The sequence below is a fragment of the Prionailurus bengalensis genome, chromosome E4 (assembly GCF_016509475.1).
Source record: "Prionailurus bengalensis isolate Pbe53 chromosome E4, Fcat_Pben_1.1_paternal_pri, whole genome shotgun sequence".
NCBI lineage: Eukaryota > Metazoa > Chordata > Mammalia > Carnivora > Felidae > Prionailurus > Prionailurus bengalensis.
In genome coordinates, this window is record NC_057360.1 from 34,892,451 (window position 1) to 34,914,307 (window position 21,857).

The following is a 21,857-nucleotide window of genomic DNA, read 5'->3' on the forward strand; positions in this document are numbered from 1 at the left end:
CAGGCGCCCCACATTTATTTATTTTTGAGACAGGGAGAGACAGAGCACGAACAGGGGAGGGTCAGAGAGAGGGAGACACAGAATCTGAAACAGGCTCCAGGCTCTGAGCTGTCAGCCCAGAGCCCGACGCGGGGCTCGAACTCACAGACCGCGAGATCGTGACCTGAGCCGAAGTCGGCTGCTTAACCGACTGAGCCACCCAGGTGCCCCCAAAATAACTTTCTTTACAAATGCAATGTAATTTATTTTGGACGATAGTTCCCTAGATATGGAGATTTAGTTTAAAAATTGTTTCCCCATCTAAATACTCCCAGGGGTATTGTACAGAGTTGCCTTATAAATACAAGTGTTATTTAAGGGAAAACAGGCCAGATGTTCATACCCAAATGCATACACCATTCAAAGCAGCATCAAAGGGTGGTGATTACACTCAAACCACATTGAAATGTCAGCCTTATGGCTTAATGGTTGCATCGTGAGAGTACAAGCACTAGAGAACAGCTTCTGTAGATCTTAAGACTTTAATTGTATCGAAAGATAAAGTGATGCCCTCATTCGTAGAAACCACTTGGTACATCTGCTCTGCCTCAGTGGTTGATCTATTCCAGTAAGTGGTATATTCACCTCTAACCTCTGTTTCACTAAAAGGCAAGGTATACAGATAGCATAATTTAGTACAGGAATTAAATCCAGAGGCCTAGTAGGAAAATGGACAACTAAAAACATATATCTGTAGTAGCAAGAGACCCTGATCTAGGAAATAAATGATTCTTTTCAAAATAATTTCACATGTCGGGGTGCCTGGGTGGCTCAGTAGGTTAAGCGTCAGACTTCGGTTCAGGTTATGATCTCAAGATTCGTGAATTTGAACCCCACGTTAAGCTCTGTGCTGACAGCTCGGAGCCTGGAGTCTGCTTCAGATTCTGTGTCTCCCTTTCTCTCTGCCCCTTCTCTGCTCATGCTTTGTCTCTCCATCTCTCTCAAAGATAAACATAAAAAAAAGAACTGTCTCTTTATTTGTTACTGCACTGCTGACCAGCAGGGCCTGGTTATCAAGGGACGTGTGAGTTGCAGCCACAAAAGCTGTGGTGCCAGACGTGTATATGAGGTCCTTTCTCAGAGACACTGACAATCTGGGGCAGGATAGGCGAGTTCAAGGATGGTGCCTGCCCACCAGTCTCCCCAGTTTCTGGGGGGGGGGGGGGATTGCCTTGGGCTCACCGACATGTGTTTAATTAGAAGCCCGTTCCTCAGGCCATAGCTATGCAGATAAGCTAAAAGGCGAGTCACAGAAAGACCGGGATGATTTCAGTTGGCCACCTCTGTGCTGTGTCCTGGGTAGGGCGGCCAGTTAACAACTGTTCCTCCATTTATTCCAGTCCTACGTGACCTGCCAACATAAGCCCTGAGGGCCACCAGACAGGTGCACAAGCTCCGTTTCGGGAGGTACTGGCGATGTGGAGCACGGCAGAGGGAGCGTGAAAGGTCGCTCCGGCCCTCCAAGGTCTGTGGAGAGGACTGCGGCCAGACTTGGGTCTAGGTAGAAGCCTGTCACCTCAGGCCTCAGCTACACAGATAAGCTAATAGGCCTCTTTCCCAGAAAGATGGGGTGCATTTCAGACTGCTGTGTCTGTGCTGTACCCTGGAGGGTTGGCCAAAGTAAAACCACATGAGCACTTTAAGAACTGTTTCTCGGTTGGCTGTAGCCTTGTGGACATAGGCCCCACTGGCTTTCAGAGCCAGATGTTTTGTGGACCCATCTCGGGGTGCAGGTCTTAAAAGCTGAGGTGCCAGACGTGGGGTTCAAACATTTGGCTTCCCAGGAAGAAGCTCAGAGTTGTGAGCTTCCATCTAACTGTGGGTTGCCACACTGGGGGAGGAGTTTATGGTGAGACACTATCTCCTACTCATTTTTGATGTGGGTTTGTTTGTTTGTCTTCTTTTTCTTTTTCAAGTAGGCTCCACACCCAATGTGGGGCTTGAACTCATGACCCTGAGACCAAGAGTCACATGCTCCACTGACTGAGCCAGCCAGGCACCTCTTGATGTGGTTTTGTATCCACCCAATGTAGATTTAGTTTTCAGATCTCCTTCAGAGAGAAACTGTTCTGAACGTGGCTATAGACGTCGTGTGTCGGACAGGAGGTGAGTTCAGGGGATCCTCTCACATTGCCATCTTGAACCAGAGGCTCAGCTTACAAGACCCATTACTTGGTAGCTAAAGAGATTTCGATTAATACTTTGAAGGAACCAGCATTTTGATGCAGAGAATTTAAACAAAAAAGGAAAGTGAGGAGCAAAAAGCTATCTTGTCTTGCTTTCGCCACAAAACTTTTTGAGACTTGTAAGAATTTTCTACTGACAATATTTCCAACTCGCGCTATGTGTATGTGTAATTTAAAAAATGTATGCTACTGATTGACAAATCAAATATGCATATCAAGTGTCCTACAAATATAAGATTGAAGATTCAAGTGGAGGCATTGTGATTTAAAAAAGATAACCAAGGGGCGCCTGGGTGGCGCAGCCGGTTAGGCGTCCGACTTCAGCCAGGTCACGATCTCGCGGTCCGTGAGGTCGAGCCCCGCGTCGGGCTCTGGGCTGATGGCTCAGAGCCTGGAGCCTGCTTCCGATTCTGTGTCTCCCTCTCTCTCTGCCCCTCCCCCGTTCATGCTCTGTCTCTCTCTGTCCCAAAAATAAATAAACGTTGAAAAAAAATTAAAAAAAATAAAAATAAAAATAAAAAAGATAACCAATAACATAAAAGAGTTTGAGCTCGTTATGTGTAGAGAATGTATTTTTATTACATGCCCTAAACCAGATGACTAGTATAAGGCAAAATATATCATAAAACCATGAATACCAAAAGTCTTAAAATTATTAGGTTTGCTGTGAAAGTCATTTCCAAGACTACAAGGAAAGAAAATTATTGAAAATCAATAAAAATCAAATTTCAAAGTACCTAATCTTAGTCTATGCTCCAGGATTTATTCTAAGTCTTTCACTAAATTGAAAAGTATTTCAGGGGCGCCTGGGTGGCTCAGTTGGTTAAGCGTCTGACTTCAGCTCAGGTCACGATCTCGCGGTCCGTGAGTTTGAGCCCCGAGTCAGGCTCTGGGCTGATGGCTCAGAGCCTGGAGCCTGCTTCCGTTTCTGTGTCTCCCTCTCTCTCTGCCCCTCCCCCATTCATGCTCTGTCTCTCTCTGTCCCCAAAATAAATAAACATTAAAAAAAAATTTTAAAAAAAAGAAAACTATTTCATTAAAATTTAAGTTTGATGTTTAAAAACCCTATTCTCCCTAGAAGATATGTACTTGTACACTTTTTTTTTCTATTATAAGTCCCTCCCCCACATTTTTCATTTTCATAGACGAAAACAAAAATAAGGTAATGAGGTGCCTTGTAAATCTTACCCCTCAGTAATGTTAAGTTTAACCCCAACAGTTTTACTGCAACCTAGTAAATTGAGAGAACATAAGAGGGAAATCAAACACTGCTGCTTTTCACTCCCCGGTTTAACAAGTGTAAGTAACAGCTCTAAAGGAAAAGAAATCAAACTGGGTATTCGAAAGAGACACCTGCACAGCTTCTTACAATTCCCTAACCTCTCCGGACAAATGGAAACTTTCACATAAAAACTGCACTGAATACAACTGTCCGAGTCTCCACAGTGAACTGTTCTAAGTTTCATCTTGGCCCCCCTGGTCCAATTTAGGAAATAGGGGGAAGCTGGGTGGGGAAGGTCCCGTAACGCTCCGTGATTTGCTATAGAACTTAAACCTCAAGCCCCACCCCGCAGAAACTTTTCGTGAAGTCCTAACAGACGAAGCAAGTCTGCGCAGGTCGCTCTGGCCGCCGGGACAGGAAAAGCAGCCTAAAATATTGTTAGTAAACAGATGCGACTGGCAGGGCACACTGATGCGGGCTCAGCTTAGGGAAAGATGGCATAGGCACAGGTGCAAATGCTGCACGCACGTAGGTGAGGAGTGAGAAGGACCGGAAGTTAGAAGAAATGTCCTTTAATTTACCCTTTCCTTCTTTGAAGACATCTGTACAGGCAGGTGCAAAGTACTGCAAGGCCGACAACTACAAGAAACCAGGAAACAAACGACATGTAACCGAGAGCTAATTGCCAGGATTCAAAATGTAGCAGCAGAAATAAGCAAGTGTTGGTTACATTTCAGCGGTCAGAAAATGCTACTTCATTTAAGCACATATAGATTCATATTCCATCTAGCCTCTTCACTATCAGAAGTTCATGAACAGTCCACGGTAAGTCAGGGAAGAATCCTTGCTTAGTTTAGAAAAGTACCCAAAGCATATTTGGGACGCAGGGTCATGACTAATCATCCTGAAAACACATGGAGTATTTAGGTTTGTTACTAAGTGGACAAGTGGAATATAAAAGAATATACATTCACCAGCAAAACGGGTAGTATCATATACAAGGTCAGACTGTTCTAGACTGCTGTACTTCATTTCAAGCTATAAAAACCACAGAAACTGAAAAGTCACTTAAAAAAATAATGCACTTCCTCGCAATACTATTTTGATTTAAGTGGCATTGAAGTTTGGGCTACTTACGGATAGTAAGAATAATCACAGCAATGATACCTGCATCTGGGAAAACATGAAAACAGTTTGAAGATAATTGAGCGCACAAGGGTCCCAGAGAGTAGTCGCATTTAATCTTGCTCAGATCATACACTACATCTATCTATACACGACAGCAAAGAAAGAGTTCCTCAGTGTAGTTTTAGCACGACTGCTAGTGTGTCCAGATCATTCTGACCACAGAGCCCTTGGACTCTGAGCCCACATCCAGGGGCCATCTTGTGAAACTCTTAATTGGAATCGCTTTTCATTGTTTTGTGTTGTGGCTACTACACCAGGTTATTTAGTAAAGCTTATTGGGCACTTAGAATTCCCTAGATGGGAGGAAATTACCTACATGTGTCTACACATAAGTACCACTTATGTTTATCATGTTACCTGGACTACTAAAATCACTATCAATGTCAAATTTTGTGAAACTTGGTTCCTTCCTTAACTACAAATAATTGGAACATGATAGCTATTTCTATATAGTACTCCAAGGTTTCATAAGGAAGAGTAATAGCCAAAGTAATACCTAATTCCTCCAGTTCTTCAAATAATGCTGATTCATTGGGCTCAGGATAGCCTGGGGGGCAAAATGGAAAAAAAGAAGAAAGACTAAACCTTAAAGATCCATAAATTCACTGGTTTTTATTTTTTGCTTTTGTACGAAACTGCTAATAATTTCATTTTCCTTATATATTAATGTTTCTTAATAAAAATATCATAAGTTATAAATTTATATTTGATGTCACCAACAATCTTCTTCCTGTACATTGGTATTTCCTGTGACAAGATTCTGCAGTATGGCAAGCAAATTTATCACCACCGCATCCTCAAAATTAGCCCGAATTCAACATGAGTCTACTTAAAATTAAAAGATAGAGGAGGACTTTAAAACAATTTAGAAGTTGATCAGGAATAGAAAGACTCTTCAACATAATAAAAGCCATTTATGAAAAACCCAAAGCCAACATCATATTTAAGACTGCAAGTTTTCCTTTAAGATCAGGAACAGGACAGGGTGCTTATGTTTGTCACTTCTATTCAGCATAAATACTGCAAGTTCATATTAGAGCAATTAGGTAAAAAAAAAAATAAAAAGCATCCAAATTGGGAAGAAATAAGATGATCTCTGTTCACACATGACATGATATTTTACATAGAAAACTCTAAAGATCACACACACACACACACACACACACACCTAGTACAACCAATAAATGAATTCAGTAAAGTTGCAGGATACAAAATCAACATGCAAAAATCAATTGTGTTTTGGGGCACCTGGGTGACTCAGTCGGTTGAGCATCCAACTTCAGCTCAGGTCATGATCTCACACTCTGTGGGTTTGAGCCCTGTGTCGGGCTCTGTGCTGACAGCTCAGAGCCTGGAACTGCTTCAGATTCTGTGTCTCCCCCTCTGGCTGCCCCTCCCCTGCTCATGCTCTGTCTCTCTCTGTCTCAAAAATAAATAAATAACATTAAACAAAATAAAAGTTGATGGGGAGTGGGAGGGAGCGGTGGGCGGGTGATGGGTATTGAGGAGGGCACCTGTTGGGATGAGCACTGGGTGTTTTATGGAAACCAACTTGACAATAAATTTCATATTTAAAAAAATAATAATAAATAAAATAAATTAAAAAAATCAATTGTGTTTCTACACACTAACAGTAAGCAATGTAAAAAGGAAATTAAGAAAACAATTCCATTTACAATTGAATGAAAAGGAGCTACCCTATGACCTGGCAATTGCACTACTAGATGTTTATTCAGAGGATATAAAATGCTGATTCAAAGGGGCACACGCACCCCGATGTTTATAGAAGCACTATTGACAATAACGAAATTATGGAAAGATGCCCATTGACTGATGAATAGATAAAGAAGATAAGGAATATATTTAAAATGGAATATTACTCAGTGACTTAAAACAATGACATCCTGCCCTTTGCAACAATGTGGATGGAACTAGAACGAATACATTCAATACGTGCGAAGCGAAATAAGTCAGTTGGAGAAAGACAAATATATTATTTCACTCATATGTGGAATTTAAGAAGCAAAACAGATGAACATAGGGGAAGAGAAGGAAAAGTAAGAAAAACAGAGAGGGAGACAAACCATAAGAGACCCTTTTTAAAAAATGTTTATTTATTTTTCTAAAAATAATTTATTGTCAAGTTAGCTAACATACAGCGCATACAGTGTGCTCTTGGTTTGGGGAGTAGATTCTCATGATTTCTTGCTTACATACAACACCCAGTGCTCATCTTAACAAGTGCCCTCTTTAATGTCCATTACCCATTTCCTCCTCCCTCCTGCCTCCCCCTCAACCCTCAGTTCGTTCTCTGTATGTAACAGTCTCTTATGGTTTGCCTCCCTGTCGCTTTGTAACTATTTTTTCCCCTTCCCTTCCCCCATGGTCTTCTGTGAAGTTTCTCAAGTTCCACGTATGAGTGAAAACATATGGTATCTGTATTTCTCTGACGGACTTATTTCACTTAGCATAATACCTTCCAGTTCCATCCATGTAGTTGCAAATGGCCAGATTTCATTCTTTCTCATTGCCAACTAGTATTCCACTGTATCTATAAACCACATCTTTATCCATTCGTCAATTGATGGACACTCAACAATTTGGCTATTGTTGATAGTGCTGCTATAAGGGGACTCTTAAATACAGAGAACAAACTGAGGATTGCTGGAGGGGTGGTTGGTGGGAGGATGGGCGAAATGGGTGATGGGCACTAAGGAAGGCACTTGATGGGATGAGCACTAGGTGTTATACGTAAGTGATGAATCACGAAATTCTATTCCTGAAACCATAATTACACTATAGTTAACTAACTTGGATTTAAATAAAATTCTAAAAAAATAATAAAAGACTTTGGAATAAACTTCACAAAGGAGGTAAAAGATTTGTACACTGAAAACTATAAAACACCGCAGTAAGAAATTTAAAAAGACATAAGTAAATGGAAAGAAATCCTGTGTTCATGGATTGGAGGACCTAATAAAGTTAAGATGCCAATGTGATATGAAGCAACCTACAGATGAAGTGCAACCCACCAAAAACCTAATGATGCTCTTTGCAGAAATAGAAAAATCCATTTGAAAATTCATATGGAATCTCAAGGGACGAGGAATAGTTAAAGCAATCATGAAAAGAGAGAGCAAAGTTGGAAGGACTTGTACTTCCTGATTTCAAAACTTACTACAAGTACAATAATCAAAACAGAATGGCACTGGCATAAAGCAGGGCACCTGGGTGGCTCAGTCAGGTAAGCGTCTGACCCTTGATTTTAGCTCATGTCATGATCTCATGGTTTGTGAGTTCAAGCTCCATGTCAGACTCTGAGCTGATGTCATGAAGCCTGCTTGGGATTTTCTCTCTCCCTTTGTCTCTGCCCTTCCCCTGCTCTCTCTCTTTCAAAAGTAAATAAACATTAAAAAAACAAAAGACAGACAGACCAATGGAATACAAGAGAGGCCACAAAATAAACCTTTGCATATATAGTCAAATAATTCTCTACGAGGGTGCTATCAAAATTCAATAGGGAAAGAGCCAACCTCTCACAAATGGTTTTGAAAACTGGATATCCACATACACAAAAGGATGAATTTTAACACTTGCCATACACCAAACACAAAAGTTAATTCAAAATCGATCAAAGACCCTAAATATCTAAAACCATAAAACTCTTAGAAGAAAATAAGAGTTCAGGCTTCATGATGTTGGATCTGGTAACGTTTTATTGAATGTGACACCAAAAGCATAGGCAACAAAAGGAAAAACCAAACAAATTAGACTACATTAAAACTAAAAACTTTTGTGCATCAAAGGACACTAACAATAGAGTGAAAAAACAACCCACAGAACGGGGAAAAAAAACATTTGAAAATCATATATCTAATAAGGGATTGAGATCCAAAATATAAAATGAGCTCCTAAAACTCAAAAACAAGACAGAAAAACAACCCATCAAAAATGGACAAAGGACTTGAATAGACATTTCTCCAAAGAAGATATACAAATGGCCATTAAGCACACAAGAGGATGCTCAACACATTATTAATTGTTAAGGAAATGCAAGTAAAAACCACAATATACCTCATGTATATTACCTAACATATATTATGATGGTTATTACCAAAAAGCAGAAAATAATACGTGTTGATAGAGGTCAAGAAATTGAAACTTTTTCAAATTAAAACAAAAAAAAAAGAAATTTAAATTTTTTTTTTGAGAGAGAGAGCACAGGCAATAGAGGTAGAGAATCCCAAGCAGGCTCTATACCCAGTGTGGAGCCTGACACGGGGCTGATCTCATGATACTGAGATCATAACATGAACCAAAACCAAGAGTTGGACGCTTAACCGAGCGAGTCACCTAGGCACCCCACGAAATCGGAACTTTTGTTGCTGATGGGAATGTAAAATGGTATAGCCACTATGGAAGACAGTATGGTTGTTCCTCGAAAAAGTGAACACCGAATTGTCATATAACCAGCAATTCTCCTAGATATATAGCACCCCAAAATTGCAAACAGGGGCCCAAAATTAAAACTTTTCAATTGTTAAGTTCACAATTGAAAGTAGGACTCAAACACTTGAAAGCCAATATTCAGAGATACATTATTCAGAGTAGCCAAAATGTGGAAAAAACCCAAGCAAGTGTCTTTTCAACAGATGAATGAACAAACAAAATGTACAAAACAATGGAATATTATTCAGCCATAGAAAGGAATGAAGTTCTGATACATGCTGCAAGGTGGATGAACCTTGAAAACATTATGCTACAGGAAATAAGGCAGAAATGATTCCACTTCTATGAAGTAGCTCGACTAGTCAAATTTATAAAGACAGAAAACAGAATGGTTACCAGGGATGGGGTGGGGGGGGGGCGGGGGTGGATTGAGAGTTATTGTTTAATGTGTATAAGCTTTCAATTTGAGATGATGAAAAAGTTTGCGGATAGTGCTGGTTACAAACAATGTGGATGCACTTTATGTCACTGAAATGCACACTGAAAATGGTTAAAACAGTAATAAAATATAATACAAGTTTATCTAGAAAAACTAATATACAGAATAGTCTAAGTGTTGCTGAAAAGGAAGTGTTCTGCCAGATATTAAAACAAATTATAGTGGGGCACCTGGATGGCTCAGCTCAGGTCACGACATCATGGTTCGCAGGTTCAAGCCCCACGTCGGGCTCTGTGCGGTCAGTGAGGAGCCTGCTTGGGATTCTCTCTCTCTCCCTCTCTCTCTGCCCCTCCTCTGCTCTGCTCTCACTCTCTCCCTCTCAAAATAAATAAACTTAAATAAAAATTTTTAAAAACCCCAAACATTTCATAGTATTATAGTGGGGGAAAAATGACTCAGAATGGCCAGAGTTCAAGGAAACATAAAGACGACTGGAAAACAGTTGGAGAGAGGACAACTTCTTCAACAGATGTTGCTATTTCACCATTACAAGGGGGTGGGTAGAGTGGAGAGGAGACCTAGCTCACTCCATTTGTCAGAACGAATTTCAGATGCACCAATGATTTAAATGCAAAGAATACAATCAGAACACAGGGTTGAAATGTTTATAAAGTTTTAGCATGGGAAAAGCCTAAAGCTTTTATAAGACAGGCAACACACACACAGCCATTAGGGAGAAGATCGATACGTCCATCAGTCCATCTACTTATTGATGCAAAATTTCTATACATGTAAAAGACCACTAACAGAATAGTTAAATAAATAAATACTGTATACATTTCAAAGTCATCATCAGAAAGAATGGCAATAAATCTAAATACAACCCCAATATAAGACATTCAATGGGAAAAGGGCAAGTTTCAAAAAATTACATACAAGATGATGTCAATTTTGTTCAAGATAAAAGAAAAAAATGCCCAACTATATGTATAACTACACATCTAAGGATGTTGACGGACAGAAATAAAGAGAAACCCTAAACTATTAACAGTTATTAACTCAACTAAAAGACTAGAGAAAAAGAAGGGTAATTCTTTACTCTGTATACTTTCACAATGTTTGAAAATTTATAAAAATATATCATCCATTTACCACTCATGTAACAAAATGTTACAAAAAGCCATCTGTAACCAATAGTACACCATAAAAATCTTGAAAGGAAACTGACCAGCGAAAACAAGGCCCCAAAGCCCCTGAAAAAATGTTCACTTCGTATTAAAAGTGTTTTAACTTACAACGAACTCTCACAAATCAACAAGAAAAATATTCTAGAAATCTAATTTTTAAAAAATGAGCAAAGGGCCTGGATAAATCAAAGTGGGGCAAAAAAGTTCAAATTCTTTGATGATAATTAAAGAAATGCAAATTAGAACAAGACACAACGTGCCACTCATCACCTTATCAAGTTGTTAACTATATAAGCAGGAGAAAGAATTACCGAACCTGGATACTTTGAAACCGGAGGTTTGGTTGGATGAGTAGGCTTGAAACCTGGAAAAGTAAATTGGATACAATTCACTAGCCTTATCAACACAAAATTATGGATTTAATTTTGAATTATTTTCAAAAAAGACTCATTATTTCTCAAAATGAAAAATACAAATACTTTCCAAAGTTTGCAATTCTACTGCTGGGAATGTAGTCTAATGTATATTTGCACAAGTTCATAAGCGTGTATGACTAAGAATGTTCCCTACAACTTTGTATTTTATATGGAAATCCTAGAAGATGACTAATAATAAATCATAAAAATAATATGTTCAGAGTAAACACACATATCTTTAAAAAAAAAAAAACCATCCAAGTCGTATCATACTACATAAGAAGGTGTACCTTTTTCTCTTCTGCCTTGTATTTCTTGGACTTAAAAAATATTTGCACATTTAGATATGCTTTAACACCATTATCTGTTGCTGGTCCTTTTGATACAGTCTTTCTCTGACTGATGAAAAAAAAATGATTGACAATCCCATGGAGAGTTTTGATTTTGATTTTTTAAAAAGGATCCCTGTAGTTTGTCCTCTTTGTAAGCTTCTTCTTACAATTTTTCTTCTAAAAACTAAACTGTATCAGTGTTTTATAAGTCCTTTATGAAATGCTTATGGTTCAACTCTTTCAAAAGAGCATATCAACAAACATAGGATACACCACAGTGCATATACTCACTAGGATCATGTAAGTAAATACGGATGGTTCCTGCAGTATAAATTTCATATGCAATCTTAATAAATCAGTCCACCAAAAAAAACCATTTTCTTTCCCCCCAAACCTCATAGCCCTCAACTAAAGCACACAAAGAGGGTATCAGGTACTAGGTTTACAGGAATTATTTAAAAAATATATTCTAATTACCGTATTAACATGCATAATTCCACAAATCCTTTAAAATACTATGGCCATAAGAAATATACAAACAAATGAAAAGCTATTAATCATGATCTGTTTGAGTTCAACACTTTCAAAAAACAAGAAGCTAAAGTCCACAGAAATGAGGTTACTTGAGTAAGCTGAGCCAAACTAGGACCTTAGTGAGGTCTCCCAGGATAATGTTCTTCCCACTATTCCTGTTGTCTCTTGCTTCTGATGGAAAGAGAGGCCAAAGATAGGAGCACTGAAATCAGGAAGATATTTCCTTCCAACATAGTAAAAATAATCTTTCAAGTCTTGAACAAAGTAGCTGACCTATAGGAAATCCTTCATTTCATTTCATTTCAATGAATAAGGATTTTTCCTGCCTTTCAGTTGCTATGAAGTTTAGGTGCAGTTGCCAAATAAAAATGCCCAGTAAAGGGAAAAAGAAAAATTGTATGAAGTTGGAAGGGGTGGGGGTGGGGGAGGACATACAGGTCTTATTTGGAGACAGCAGGTATTTCCCAGTTTAAATTGTGCTACATAAAAAACAACAAACTAAACTGGTTGTAGTCCAGCAAGTGAAACATAGTCCTAGACCAGGAAGATACCCTGGGAGCAAACTGATCACTTAAAAAAAAAAAAAAAAAAAAAAAGAAAGAAACAGCAAAGTCGACCCAGAAAACACACGTTAAAAAACAGAAGCCCTAATCCTTCCTCTTCACTGATACTAATTCGAGTGATGCTATAAGTTATATGTTAAGTGTTAAATGCATCCCACTTAAATGGTATGTAACCTTCCCAAGTTTACATACCTGTTTATATCTGTGGACTCTGCCAAATAATTTTAGAAAAACTAAATAGAACTAAAATGGCTGTAAATACGTCCTTCACCCTTTCACTACTCAAAATGTGAATGACTATAAATCACATAAATGTAAAGGATTGTTGTAAAATATAAGCAGGAAAGTACAAATCGGAATGACTCAAAATTAGAGGTTTTATTTTGGGAGAAATCTGTACCGAAAAACGAAATAATGTAGAATCAACGACTTCAGAATTATTGGCTTCATTTCATTTATATAAATGAATATTATTCTTTTATTCTTGACTTATAAGTGTAAATAAATGTACATAAAATTCTTTTAGTCTTGACTTACAAATGTAAAAAATTCTCATGCTTCAGTCTACTCTAAAAGTGGTTGCTAGGGGCGCCTGGGTGGCTCAGTCGGTTGAGCATCCGGCTTCGGCTCAGGTCATGATCTCACGGTTTGTGAGTTGGAGCCCTGATCGGGCTCTGTGCTGACAGCTCAGAGCCTGGAGCCTGTTTCGGATTCCCTCTCTCTCTGCTCCTACCCTGCTCACATTCTGTCTCTCTCTCTCTCTCTCTCTCAAAAATAAACATTAAAAAATTAAAAAAATAAATAAATAAAAAATAAAAGTGGTTGCTATACATTTTTACACATAAAAATACTAAATGAGAAATTTGTATGTGATGTAGATAACGTGGAAAGACCCTATGAAAACGTACAAAATCACAACATAGGAATGATGTCATATCTCCATCATGTAAATAAATACAAGATGGAACAAAATACTAAATTTTTAAAAATTATTTGTTTTCACTGATATTTCATGTCAAAAAAATTAAAACTAAAAAGATGGAAAAAAAAACACATTTGTACCTTTAATACATGTCGGCATCTCAGGTTCCCAAGTATTTCTCCCACCACAGAACACTGGGTTGCTGCCATTAAGATAGAAACCTGGGAGGCATTCAAATAGAACCACTGCTTGGTAGGAATAGGTTTCTCTGACTCCTGATACCAGTCTTCCATTCACAAGTACTGGATGTTCACATCTGACCACTGAAAAGTACAGAAACTCTGGAATTAATGGAAAGCTGCTTTAACATAGGATTAGGAAAAATAGCGCCAAGTAGTAATTTCCAGCGGGAAGAAACATACAAGAAATGAAAGGCAAGGTGTTAAAAGAAAAAAAAATACCCAAGAAACCTTTATACATATGCACATTTTAATTCCAATGAAATGGATTTAGAGAAATCTAATAACTTTTTTCCATCTAGAAAGACTGTCATTAGACTTTATTGACTTTCCTACATTTTTTTCCATTACTGACAATTTTTTTTACATTTATTTATTTTTTGAGAGACATAGAGAGACAGAGCACAAGTTGGGGAGGGGCAGAGAGAGAAGGAGACACAGAATCCAAAGCAGGCTCCAGGCTGCGAGCCATCAGCACAGAGCCCGATGTGGGGCTCGACCTCATGAACTGTGAGATCATGACCTGAGCTGAAGTCGGACACTCAACCGACTAAGCCACCCAGGTGTCCCTCCATTACTGACAATTTTTGAGAAAGGTCTGACCACCACATACAAATTCGAGGCAAGTTTTGATCTTCATCAATTCTAGGGATTTTTTTTAAAGGTCATGCTGACACTGGCTGCAGTACCCTGCTTTTCTAGAAAGGTAAGAAAGACTTTTCTGAGAAGGTAATACTTGAGTTCAGATTTAAAAGTTGAAAAGCAAGTAGCCATGCAAAGATATGCAAAAAGAAAGTGCTCAGGTAGCAACAACATACACAAATGGGATGTTCAAGAAACAGAAAGGCCGGTGGAGTTAGGGCAGTGTTTTCCAAACATCTTGGCCTGCAAGCCAGAGATCGAAAGGCACATTTTACATCGTAAACCAGTATATTAGCACACAGGCCTGAAATACAGGTCAGCCTCATACCAGCGTGCTCTGCTGTTTCCCATTCTACTCCACCTCTTGGGAAGTAAACTATTGCTCATGACCTGATAGATTCATTTCAGAATCTATTAATTAATCTTTTCGCCGCTGTGTGAAACTACTGTTAACTGCACTAATGATTTTCTTTATGTTATGTTGGCTAGACACAATTTACATATAGCAAAGCTTGTCCTCTTAAGCAGACAGATGTATGAGGTTTGACAGAGGCAAATAATCATGTAATTACCACAATAAAGACACAGAAAAGCTCCATTGCCCCCCAACATTTCCTCATGCCTCTTTGTAATCAACCCTTCCCACCCCCACAACCACCTTCACCAACCAGCCAAACACTGGTCTGTTGTCCATTCCTAAAGAGTCGCTTTTCCAGAATGTCATAAGGGGATCGTGGCCTCTGAGTGTGAGTTATTTCACTCAGCATCATGCATTTGAGAGTCATTCCTATTGCTGCATGGGTTAGAGCTCACTCCTTTCGATTGCTGAGTATAATTGCATTGTACGGACGTACCATGGTGGTTTGCCATTCACCAGCTAAAGGGCTAGTGGGTTGTCTCCAGTGCGGGACAGTTATGACTAAGGGAGCTGAGTATTCTCACACAGGTTTCTATGTGAACATGTTTTCATTTACTTGGATTGATGAGTTGTATGGTAAGTATATGTTTGACTTTATGAAAAATGTAAAAATATATTCCAAGTGGTCATATACCACTTTGTATTCTTACTAGCAATGTGTGAAAATTCCAATTGTTTTACATCATTGCTGGTACATGGTATTGTTAGTTTTTTGTATTCAATTTCAGTTCTTTTATTAGGGGTGTTGAGTGGTATCTCTTTGTGGTTTTAAATTACATTTCTGTAATCACTAATTATATTGAGAAATTTTCATGTGCTTTTTTGTCTTCCATATATCATGTTTGTTGAAATAGGTCTACTCAAATATTTTATCCATTTTTTTAAAAATTGGCTTGTTTTCTATGATTGAGCTTGGAGAATTCTTTATGTATCATAGGTAAAAGTTATTATTTGATATATGCTTTGCTAATATTTTTTTCCCAGTCTATTGCTAATTTTTCCCCATTCCTTTAACAATTTTTTTGCAGACCAGAAGTCTCAAATTTGGAACATCCAAGTTTTTTTCTTTAAAGGATCACACATTTTATGGGTGGTATTTAAGAAATTTTTGGCTAGGTCACAAGTATTTTGTATGTTTTCTTGCAAAAATCTTAAGGTTTTAGGTTTTACATGTAATTCTATGATCCATTTTTCCCAAAGTTTATTTATTTTAAAATTTTTAATTTTATTTTATTATTTTTTTGTATTTTTTTAACGTTTTATTTATTTTTGAGAGAGGGAGAGACAGAGCATGAACAGGGGAGGGTCAGAGAGAGGGAGACACAGAATCTGAAACAGGCTCCAGGCTCTGAGCTGTCAGCACAGAGCCCGACGCGGGGCTCAAACCCACGGACCACGAGATCATGACCTGAGCCGAAGTCGGCCGCTTAACCGACTGAGCCACCCAGGTGCCCCTAATTTTTTAATTTAATTGCTCTTTTATTTTTTCAGCATGAGAATTACACATCACAGCTCAGCGTGTAGAATTCATTATTCAAGGAAATAGAAGTCATTTTTAGTTTTTTCCTTTTTTATATATTTTTAAATTTATTTATTTAAATTCAAGTTAGTTAACATACAGTGCAGTATTGTGGTCAGAGGCAGAATGTAGTGATTCATCACACATAACACCCAGTGCTCATCCCCAAAAGTGCCCTCCTTAATGCCCATCATCCATTTAGTGCATCCCCCACCACCCTCCCCTCCAGCAACGCTCAGTTTGTTCTCCGTATTTAAGAGGCTCTTATGGTTTGCCTCCCTCTCTGTTTTAATCTTATTTTTCCTTCCCTTTCCCTATGTTCATCTGTTTTGTTTCTTAAATTCCACACGTGAATGCAATCATATGGCATTTGTCTTTCTCAGTCTAACTTATTTCACTTAGCATAAAGTTTCTAGGTCCATTCGTGTTGCAAGTGGCAAGTTCTCATCTCATCCTTTTTATAGCTGTGTAATATTCCTGTGTGTGTGTGTGTGTGTGTGTGTGTGTGTGTGTGTGTGTGCCCGTGCGCGCATACATTACATCTTCTTTAGCCATTCATCTCTTGATGGATACTCAGGTTGCTTCTATAGCTTGACTATTCTAAATAATGCTGCAATAAACACAGGAGTGCATATATCTTTTCAAGTTAGTGTTTTCATCTTGGATAAATATGCAGTAGTGGAATTATTGGATCTCTATGATTTATTTTGAATAAATGTTTGTCTATGGTTCTAACATCGATGAAGGTTCCCTTTTTTTGGCACCTGGATATCCGATTGTGTTGTACCGTTTGTTGAAAATATCATCATTTTCCACTGAACTGTTTGTATACCCGTACACCTGAAGAAAACCCACTGGACATATTGGCAGGTATCTAATTCTGGATGTAGTACTCTATTCCATTTCTCTATATGGCTATCCTTTTACCTATACCACATTGTTTTGATTATATGCCTTAAGTGTGCTTTATATTAAGTCTTAACGTCCGGTAGAGCGAATCTTCTAATTTTTTTCAAAATTATTTTCACTATTCTAGATATTCTGTCTTTCCACATAAATTTCTGAATCAGTTTAATTTATACAAAAGGTTCTGCTGGGATCACCTGGGGAGCTCAGTCAGTTGGGTGTCCAGCTTCGACTCAGGTCATGGTCTCATGGCTTGTGGGTTTGAGCTCCGCAAAGGACTCTGTGCTGAGAGCTCAGAGCCTGGAGTCTGTTTTGGATTCTGTCTCTCTCTCTCTCTGCCCCTCCCTCACTCATGCTCTGTCTCTCAAGAACAAATAACCATTAAAAAAAGGTTCTGCTAGGATTTTTGTTGGGATTGTGCTGAGTTTAGATAAATTAGAGAGGCTTGACTATTACATTGAATCCTCCAAACCATACCTAGTGTATATCCCTTCATTGATTAAGGATTTCTTTAGTTTCCATTATTAGTGTTTAGTAGGTTTTAGCATTAATATCTTTCACATATATTGTTAGATTTATACTCAAGAATTTCATATTTTGGAACTACTGTAAATGCTTCTTAAAATTTCAATTTCTTTTTTTTTTATGAATATAACTTATTGTCAAATTGGCTTACATACCACACCCAGTGCTCATCCCAGCAAGGACCCTCTCCTCAATGCCCATCACCCATTTTCCCCTTTCCCCCACCCCCCCCATCCACCTCAGTTTTTTCTCTGTATTTAAGAGTCTCTTGTGGTTTGCCTCCCTCCCTCTCTGTAACTATTTTTTTTCTCCCTTCCCTTCCCCCGCGGCCTTCTGCTAAGTTTCTCAATATCCAAATATGAGTGAAAACATATGATATCTGTCCTTCTCTGACTGACGTATTACACTTAGCATAATATCTTCCAGTTCCATCCACGTTGCTCAAATGGCATGATTTCATTCTTTCTCATTGCCAAGTAGCATTCCATTGTATATAAGAAACCACATCTTTTTAGTCTATTCTTCTGTTGGTGGGACAATAGGCTCTTTCCATAATTTGGCCATTGTTAAGAGCATTGCTATAAACATTGAGGTACACGTGCCTCTATGCATCAGCACTCCTGTATCCCTTGGGTAAATTCCCAGTAGTGCTATTGCTGCATCATTGGGTAGATCTTTTTTTAATTTTTTGAGGAACTTCCACACTGTTTTCCAGAGTGGCTGCACCAGTTTGCATTCCCACCAACAGTGCATGAGGATTCCCGTTTCTCCACATCCTTGCCAGCATCTGTAGTCTCCTGCTTTGTTCATTTTAGCCACTCTGACCAGTGTGATGTGGTATCTCAATGTGGTTGTAATTTGTATTTCTCCAATGACAAGTGATGTTGAGCATCTTTTCATGTATCTCTTGGCCATCTGGATGTCTTCTTTGGAAAAGTGTCTATTCATGTCTTTCGCCCAATTCTTCACTGAATTATTTGTTTTTCGGGTGTGGAGTTTGGTGAGTTCTTTACAGATTTTGGATACTAGCCCTTTACCCGATAGGTCATTTGCAAATATCTTTTCCCATTCTGTTGTTTGCCTTTTAGTTTTGTTGATTAAGATTTCAATTTCTAATGGCTTATTCCTAGTATATAGACATATAACTGTGTTCCATATGCTGATCTTATATTTTGAAACCTTGTTAAAACTTCAGTCACTGGAATATTGTATACAACCAAGTCGTAAGTGATTAGAGACTATATTTCTTACTTTGCAATGTGTATGTCTAATTCTTTCTCTTGCCTTGTTATAGTAGCTAAGACCTCTTGTACAACGCTGGACAGTAGTGGGAGTGGATTTCCTTCTCTTGTTCCTGCTTGGGGGGAAATTAGTCTTAACATTAAGTATAATGTTAGCTCTGAGATTTTTGTTGACGGCTTTTATCAGAATGAAGTAGTTACTTCCTTTCTATTCCCACTTTGTTGAGAAATTTTATCCTGAACAAGATGATGAATTCTGTGAAGTGCTTTTTTTTTTAAATATCTATTAAAAGTTTCACTTTTTTTTTATTTATAGTCTCCTCATCTAGTATATTGATTAATCTTTGAATCTGAACGAATCTTGCATTTACGGGATAAATCTTACTTTGTTGTGATGTATTATTATTGTTATACATGGCAGGATTTGCTTTGTTACATTTTGTTGAGAAGTTTTGGTTCTATGGTCACTAAAGATGTTGTTTGTAATTTTCTTGCAATGTTTTTGTCCAGTTTTGGCATCAGGGTAATGCTGTCCTCATGAAATGAGTTGAGAAATATTCCTTTCTCTTATATGTCTTTAAATTTTTTTCATTATTGTTTTTATTTTTGAGAGAGAAAGCATGTAGAAGGAGCAGGGAGAGAAGGACAGAGAGGGACAGAGAAGGAGACAGAAGGAGAGAGAGAGAATCCAAGGCAGGCTCCTCACTGTCAGCACAGAGCCTGACATCGGGCTCAAACTCAGGAACCATGAGATCATGACCCGAGCTGAAACCAAGAGTTGGATGCAACTGACTGAGCCACCCAGGTGTCCCTCTCCTCTTATATGTCTTGCAAAGCTTGCATGAAGGTACTATTATTTATTCCTGAAATGTTTGCTAGAATTCCCCAGGGAGGCCAGGTGGGCCTGCAGTTCTCACTGTGGGAAGTTTTTTGTTTGTTTTTAATGTTTACTTATTTTTGAGGTTGGGGGGGAGAGCAAAAGTGGGGAAGGGAGAGAGAGAGGAAGACACAGAATCAGAAGCAGGCTCCAGGCTGTGAGCTATCAGTACAGAGCCCGACCTGGGGCTCGAATTCACAAACCGCAAGATCATGACCCGAGACGAAGTCTCATGCTCAACTGACTGAGCCACCCAGGCGCCCCTTTAGGAAGGTTTTTAACTGTAAGTTCTATTTCTTTAATAGATATAAGACTATTCAGAGGTGCCTAGCTGGCTTAGTGGGTATAGCATGTGACTCTTGATCTCAGGGTTGTGAGTTCAAACCTCATATTAGGCATAGAACTTACTTAAAAAAGCAAAGGAGGAGGAGGAAGAGGGGGAGGAGAAGGAGATAATTATTCAGCTTATGTACATCTTTGAATAAGTTTGGGTCGGTATTTTGTGTCTTTGAAGGAATTTGTCAATTTCATACATATGTTGTCAAATTTATAAACACAAATTTGTTTGCATAATTTTCCCCTATTATCCCTTAAACATCTATAGGATATTTGGGTTTTTTTTTTTCATTTTTGATGTTAATAGTAAGTATCTTCTTTTTTTTCTTTCAGTCTGGCTATAACTTTATCTACTTTATTGGTTTTCCCCCCCAAACCAGGCGCTGGTTTCAGTAATTTTCTCTTTTCAATTTCATTGATTTATTTCTAAAGATATTCTCTCTTTCTGTCTCCTTGTTTAGAGCTTAATTTGTTCTTTTTTAGAAGCACAGGTTATGGAGACTTTTTTTTTCTAACATTAACTATTTCATGTCATAAATTTTCCTCTAAGCAATGTTTTTGATATTTTGATATGCTGTATTTTCCTTTTTATCCAATTTATTCAATTCAAAACACTTTCTAAATTGCCTTATGAATTCTTCTTTGATTCATGGGTTGGTTAGCAGTATCTTGCATAATTTTCAAATATTTGAAGATTTCTAAGTTATTAACCTGTTTTGATTTCTACATTCATTCCACTGTAATCAGGTAATGTACTTGGAATCATATCAATTTTTTGAAATTTGTTAAAAATTATCTTGCTCATTTTAGAGAATGCTCCATGTGCGCTCGAAAACAGTAAATATTTTGCTATTATTCAGTGGTCCCTTTCTTCCAAGAGTCAAATCCTCTCCAGTGACCCCCTGCTTTTGATCGTTCTCCAGTGTCTTTTTTTTTTTTTAATTTTTTTTCAACATTTATTTATTTTTGGGACAGAGGGAGACAGAGCATGAATGGGGGAGGGGCAGAGAGAGAGGGAGACACAGAATCGGAAACAGGCTCCAGGCTCTGAGCCATCAGCCCAGAGCCTGACGCGGGGCTCGAACTCACAGGCCGCGAGATCGTGACCTGGCTGAAGTCGGACGCTTAACCGACTGCGCCACCCAGGCGCCCCTCCAGTGTCTTAATCATTGTTTTTTATTTTATTTATTTTAATTTTTTTAATGTTTATTTATTTTTGAGACAGAGGGAGACAGAGCGTGAGTGGAGACACAGAGAGAGAGGGAGACACAGAATCCAAAGCAGTCTCCAGGCTCTGAGCTGTCAGCACAGAGCCTGATGCAGGGCTCGAACCCACGGACCGTGACATCATGACCTGAGCTGAAGTCGGCGCTCAACCGACTGAGCCACCCAGGCGATCCCGTTTTTTAAATATGTTTTGTACAGAGCTTATCTATCTTGGCTGTGAGAGGGTTAGTCTTTTATAATTTACTGTCCAGCCAGAACTCTCAGACATCTTGTAATATAAGAAAAGATTTCTTATTTTTAAGACAGTATATGTTGAATTTTTGAGTTCTTTCAAGCCAAAAATTCCTAACTCATGCCATATACGCAGTGGTTCACAATGTGTGAACTAGAATTCTGAGAACGTGTGAAATGGGGGGTGGGTAGCTCTGTAAAACTGATTTGACTTTCTCT

The 21,857-nt window shown here is 38.5% G+C and overlaps 1 protein-coding gene and 1 non-coding gene across 3 annotated transcripts in view; one reads left to right on the forward strand and one right to left on the reverse strand.

Moving 5' to 3' along the window:
* Nucleotides 1-4,003: 4,003 nt before the first annotated feature.
* Nucleotides 4,004-21,857, reverse strand: part of LOC122475747 (membrane cofactor protein-like) — a 31,746-nt gene continuing 13,892 nt past the window's right edge. For both annotated transcript variants that reach the window (XM_043567841.1, XM_043567842.1), the window contains exons 6-10: nt 13,618-13,800; nt 11,027-11,074; nt 5,132-5,182; nt 4,585-4,620; nt 4,004-4,086 (exon numbers count right to left, since the gene is read on the reverse strand). In XM_043567841.1, the coding sequence (XP_043423776.1) occupies nt 4,025-4,086; nt 4,585-4,620; nt 5,132-5,182; nt 11,027-11,074; nt 13,618-13,800 (380 nt within the window). In that variant the 3' untranslated portion in view covers nt 4,004-4,024. The remainder of the gene's footprint in view (nt 4,087-4,584; nt 4,621-5,131; nt 5,183-11,026; nt 11,075-13,617; nt 13,801-21,857) is intronic.
* On the forward strand, nt 20,170-20,242 carry TRNAK-CUU. The gene has a single exon. It is a non-coding gene; the product is annotated as a tRNA-Lys (tRNA).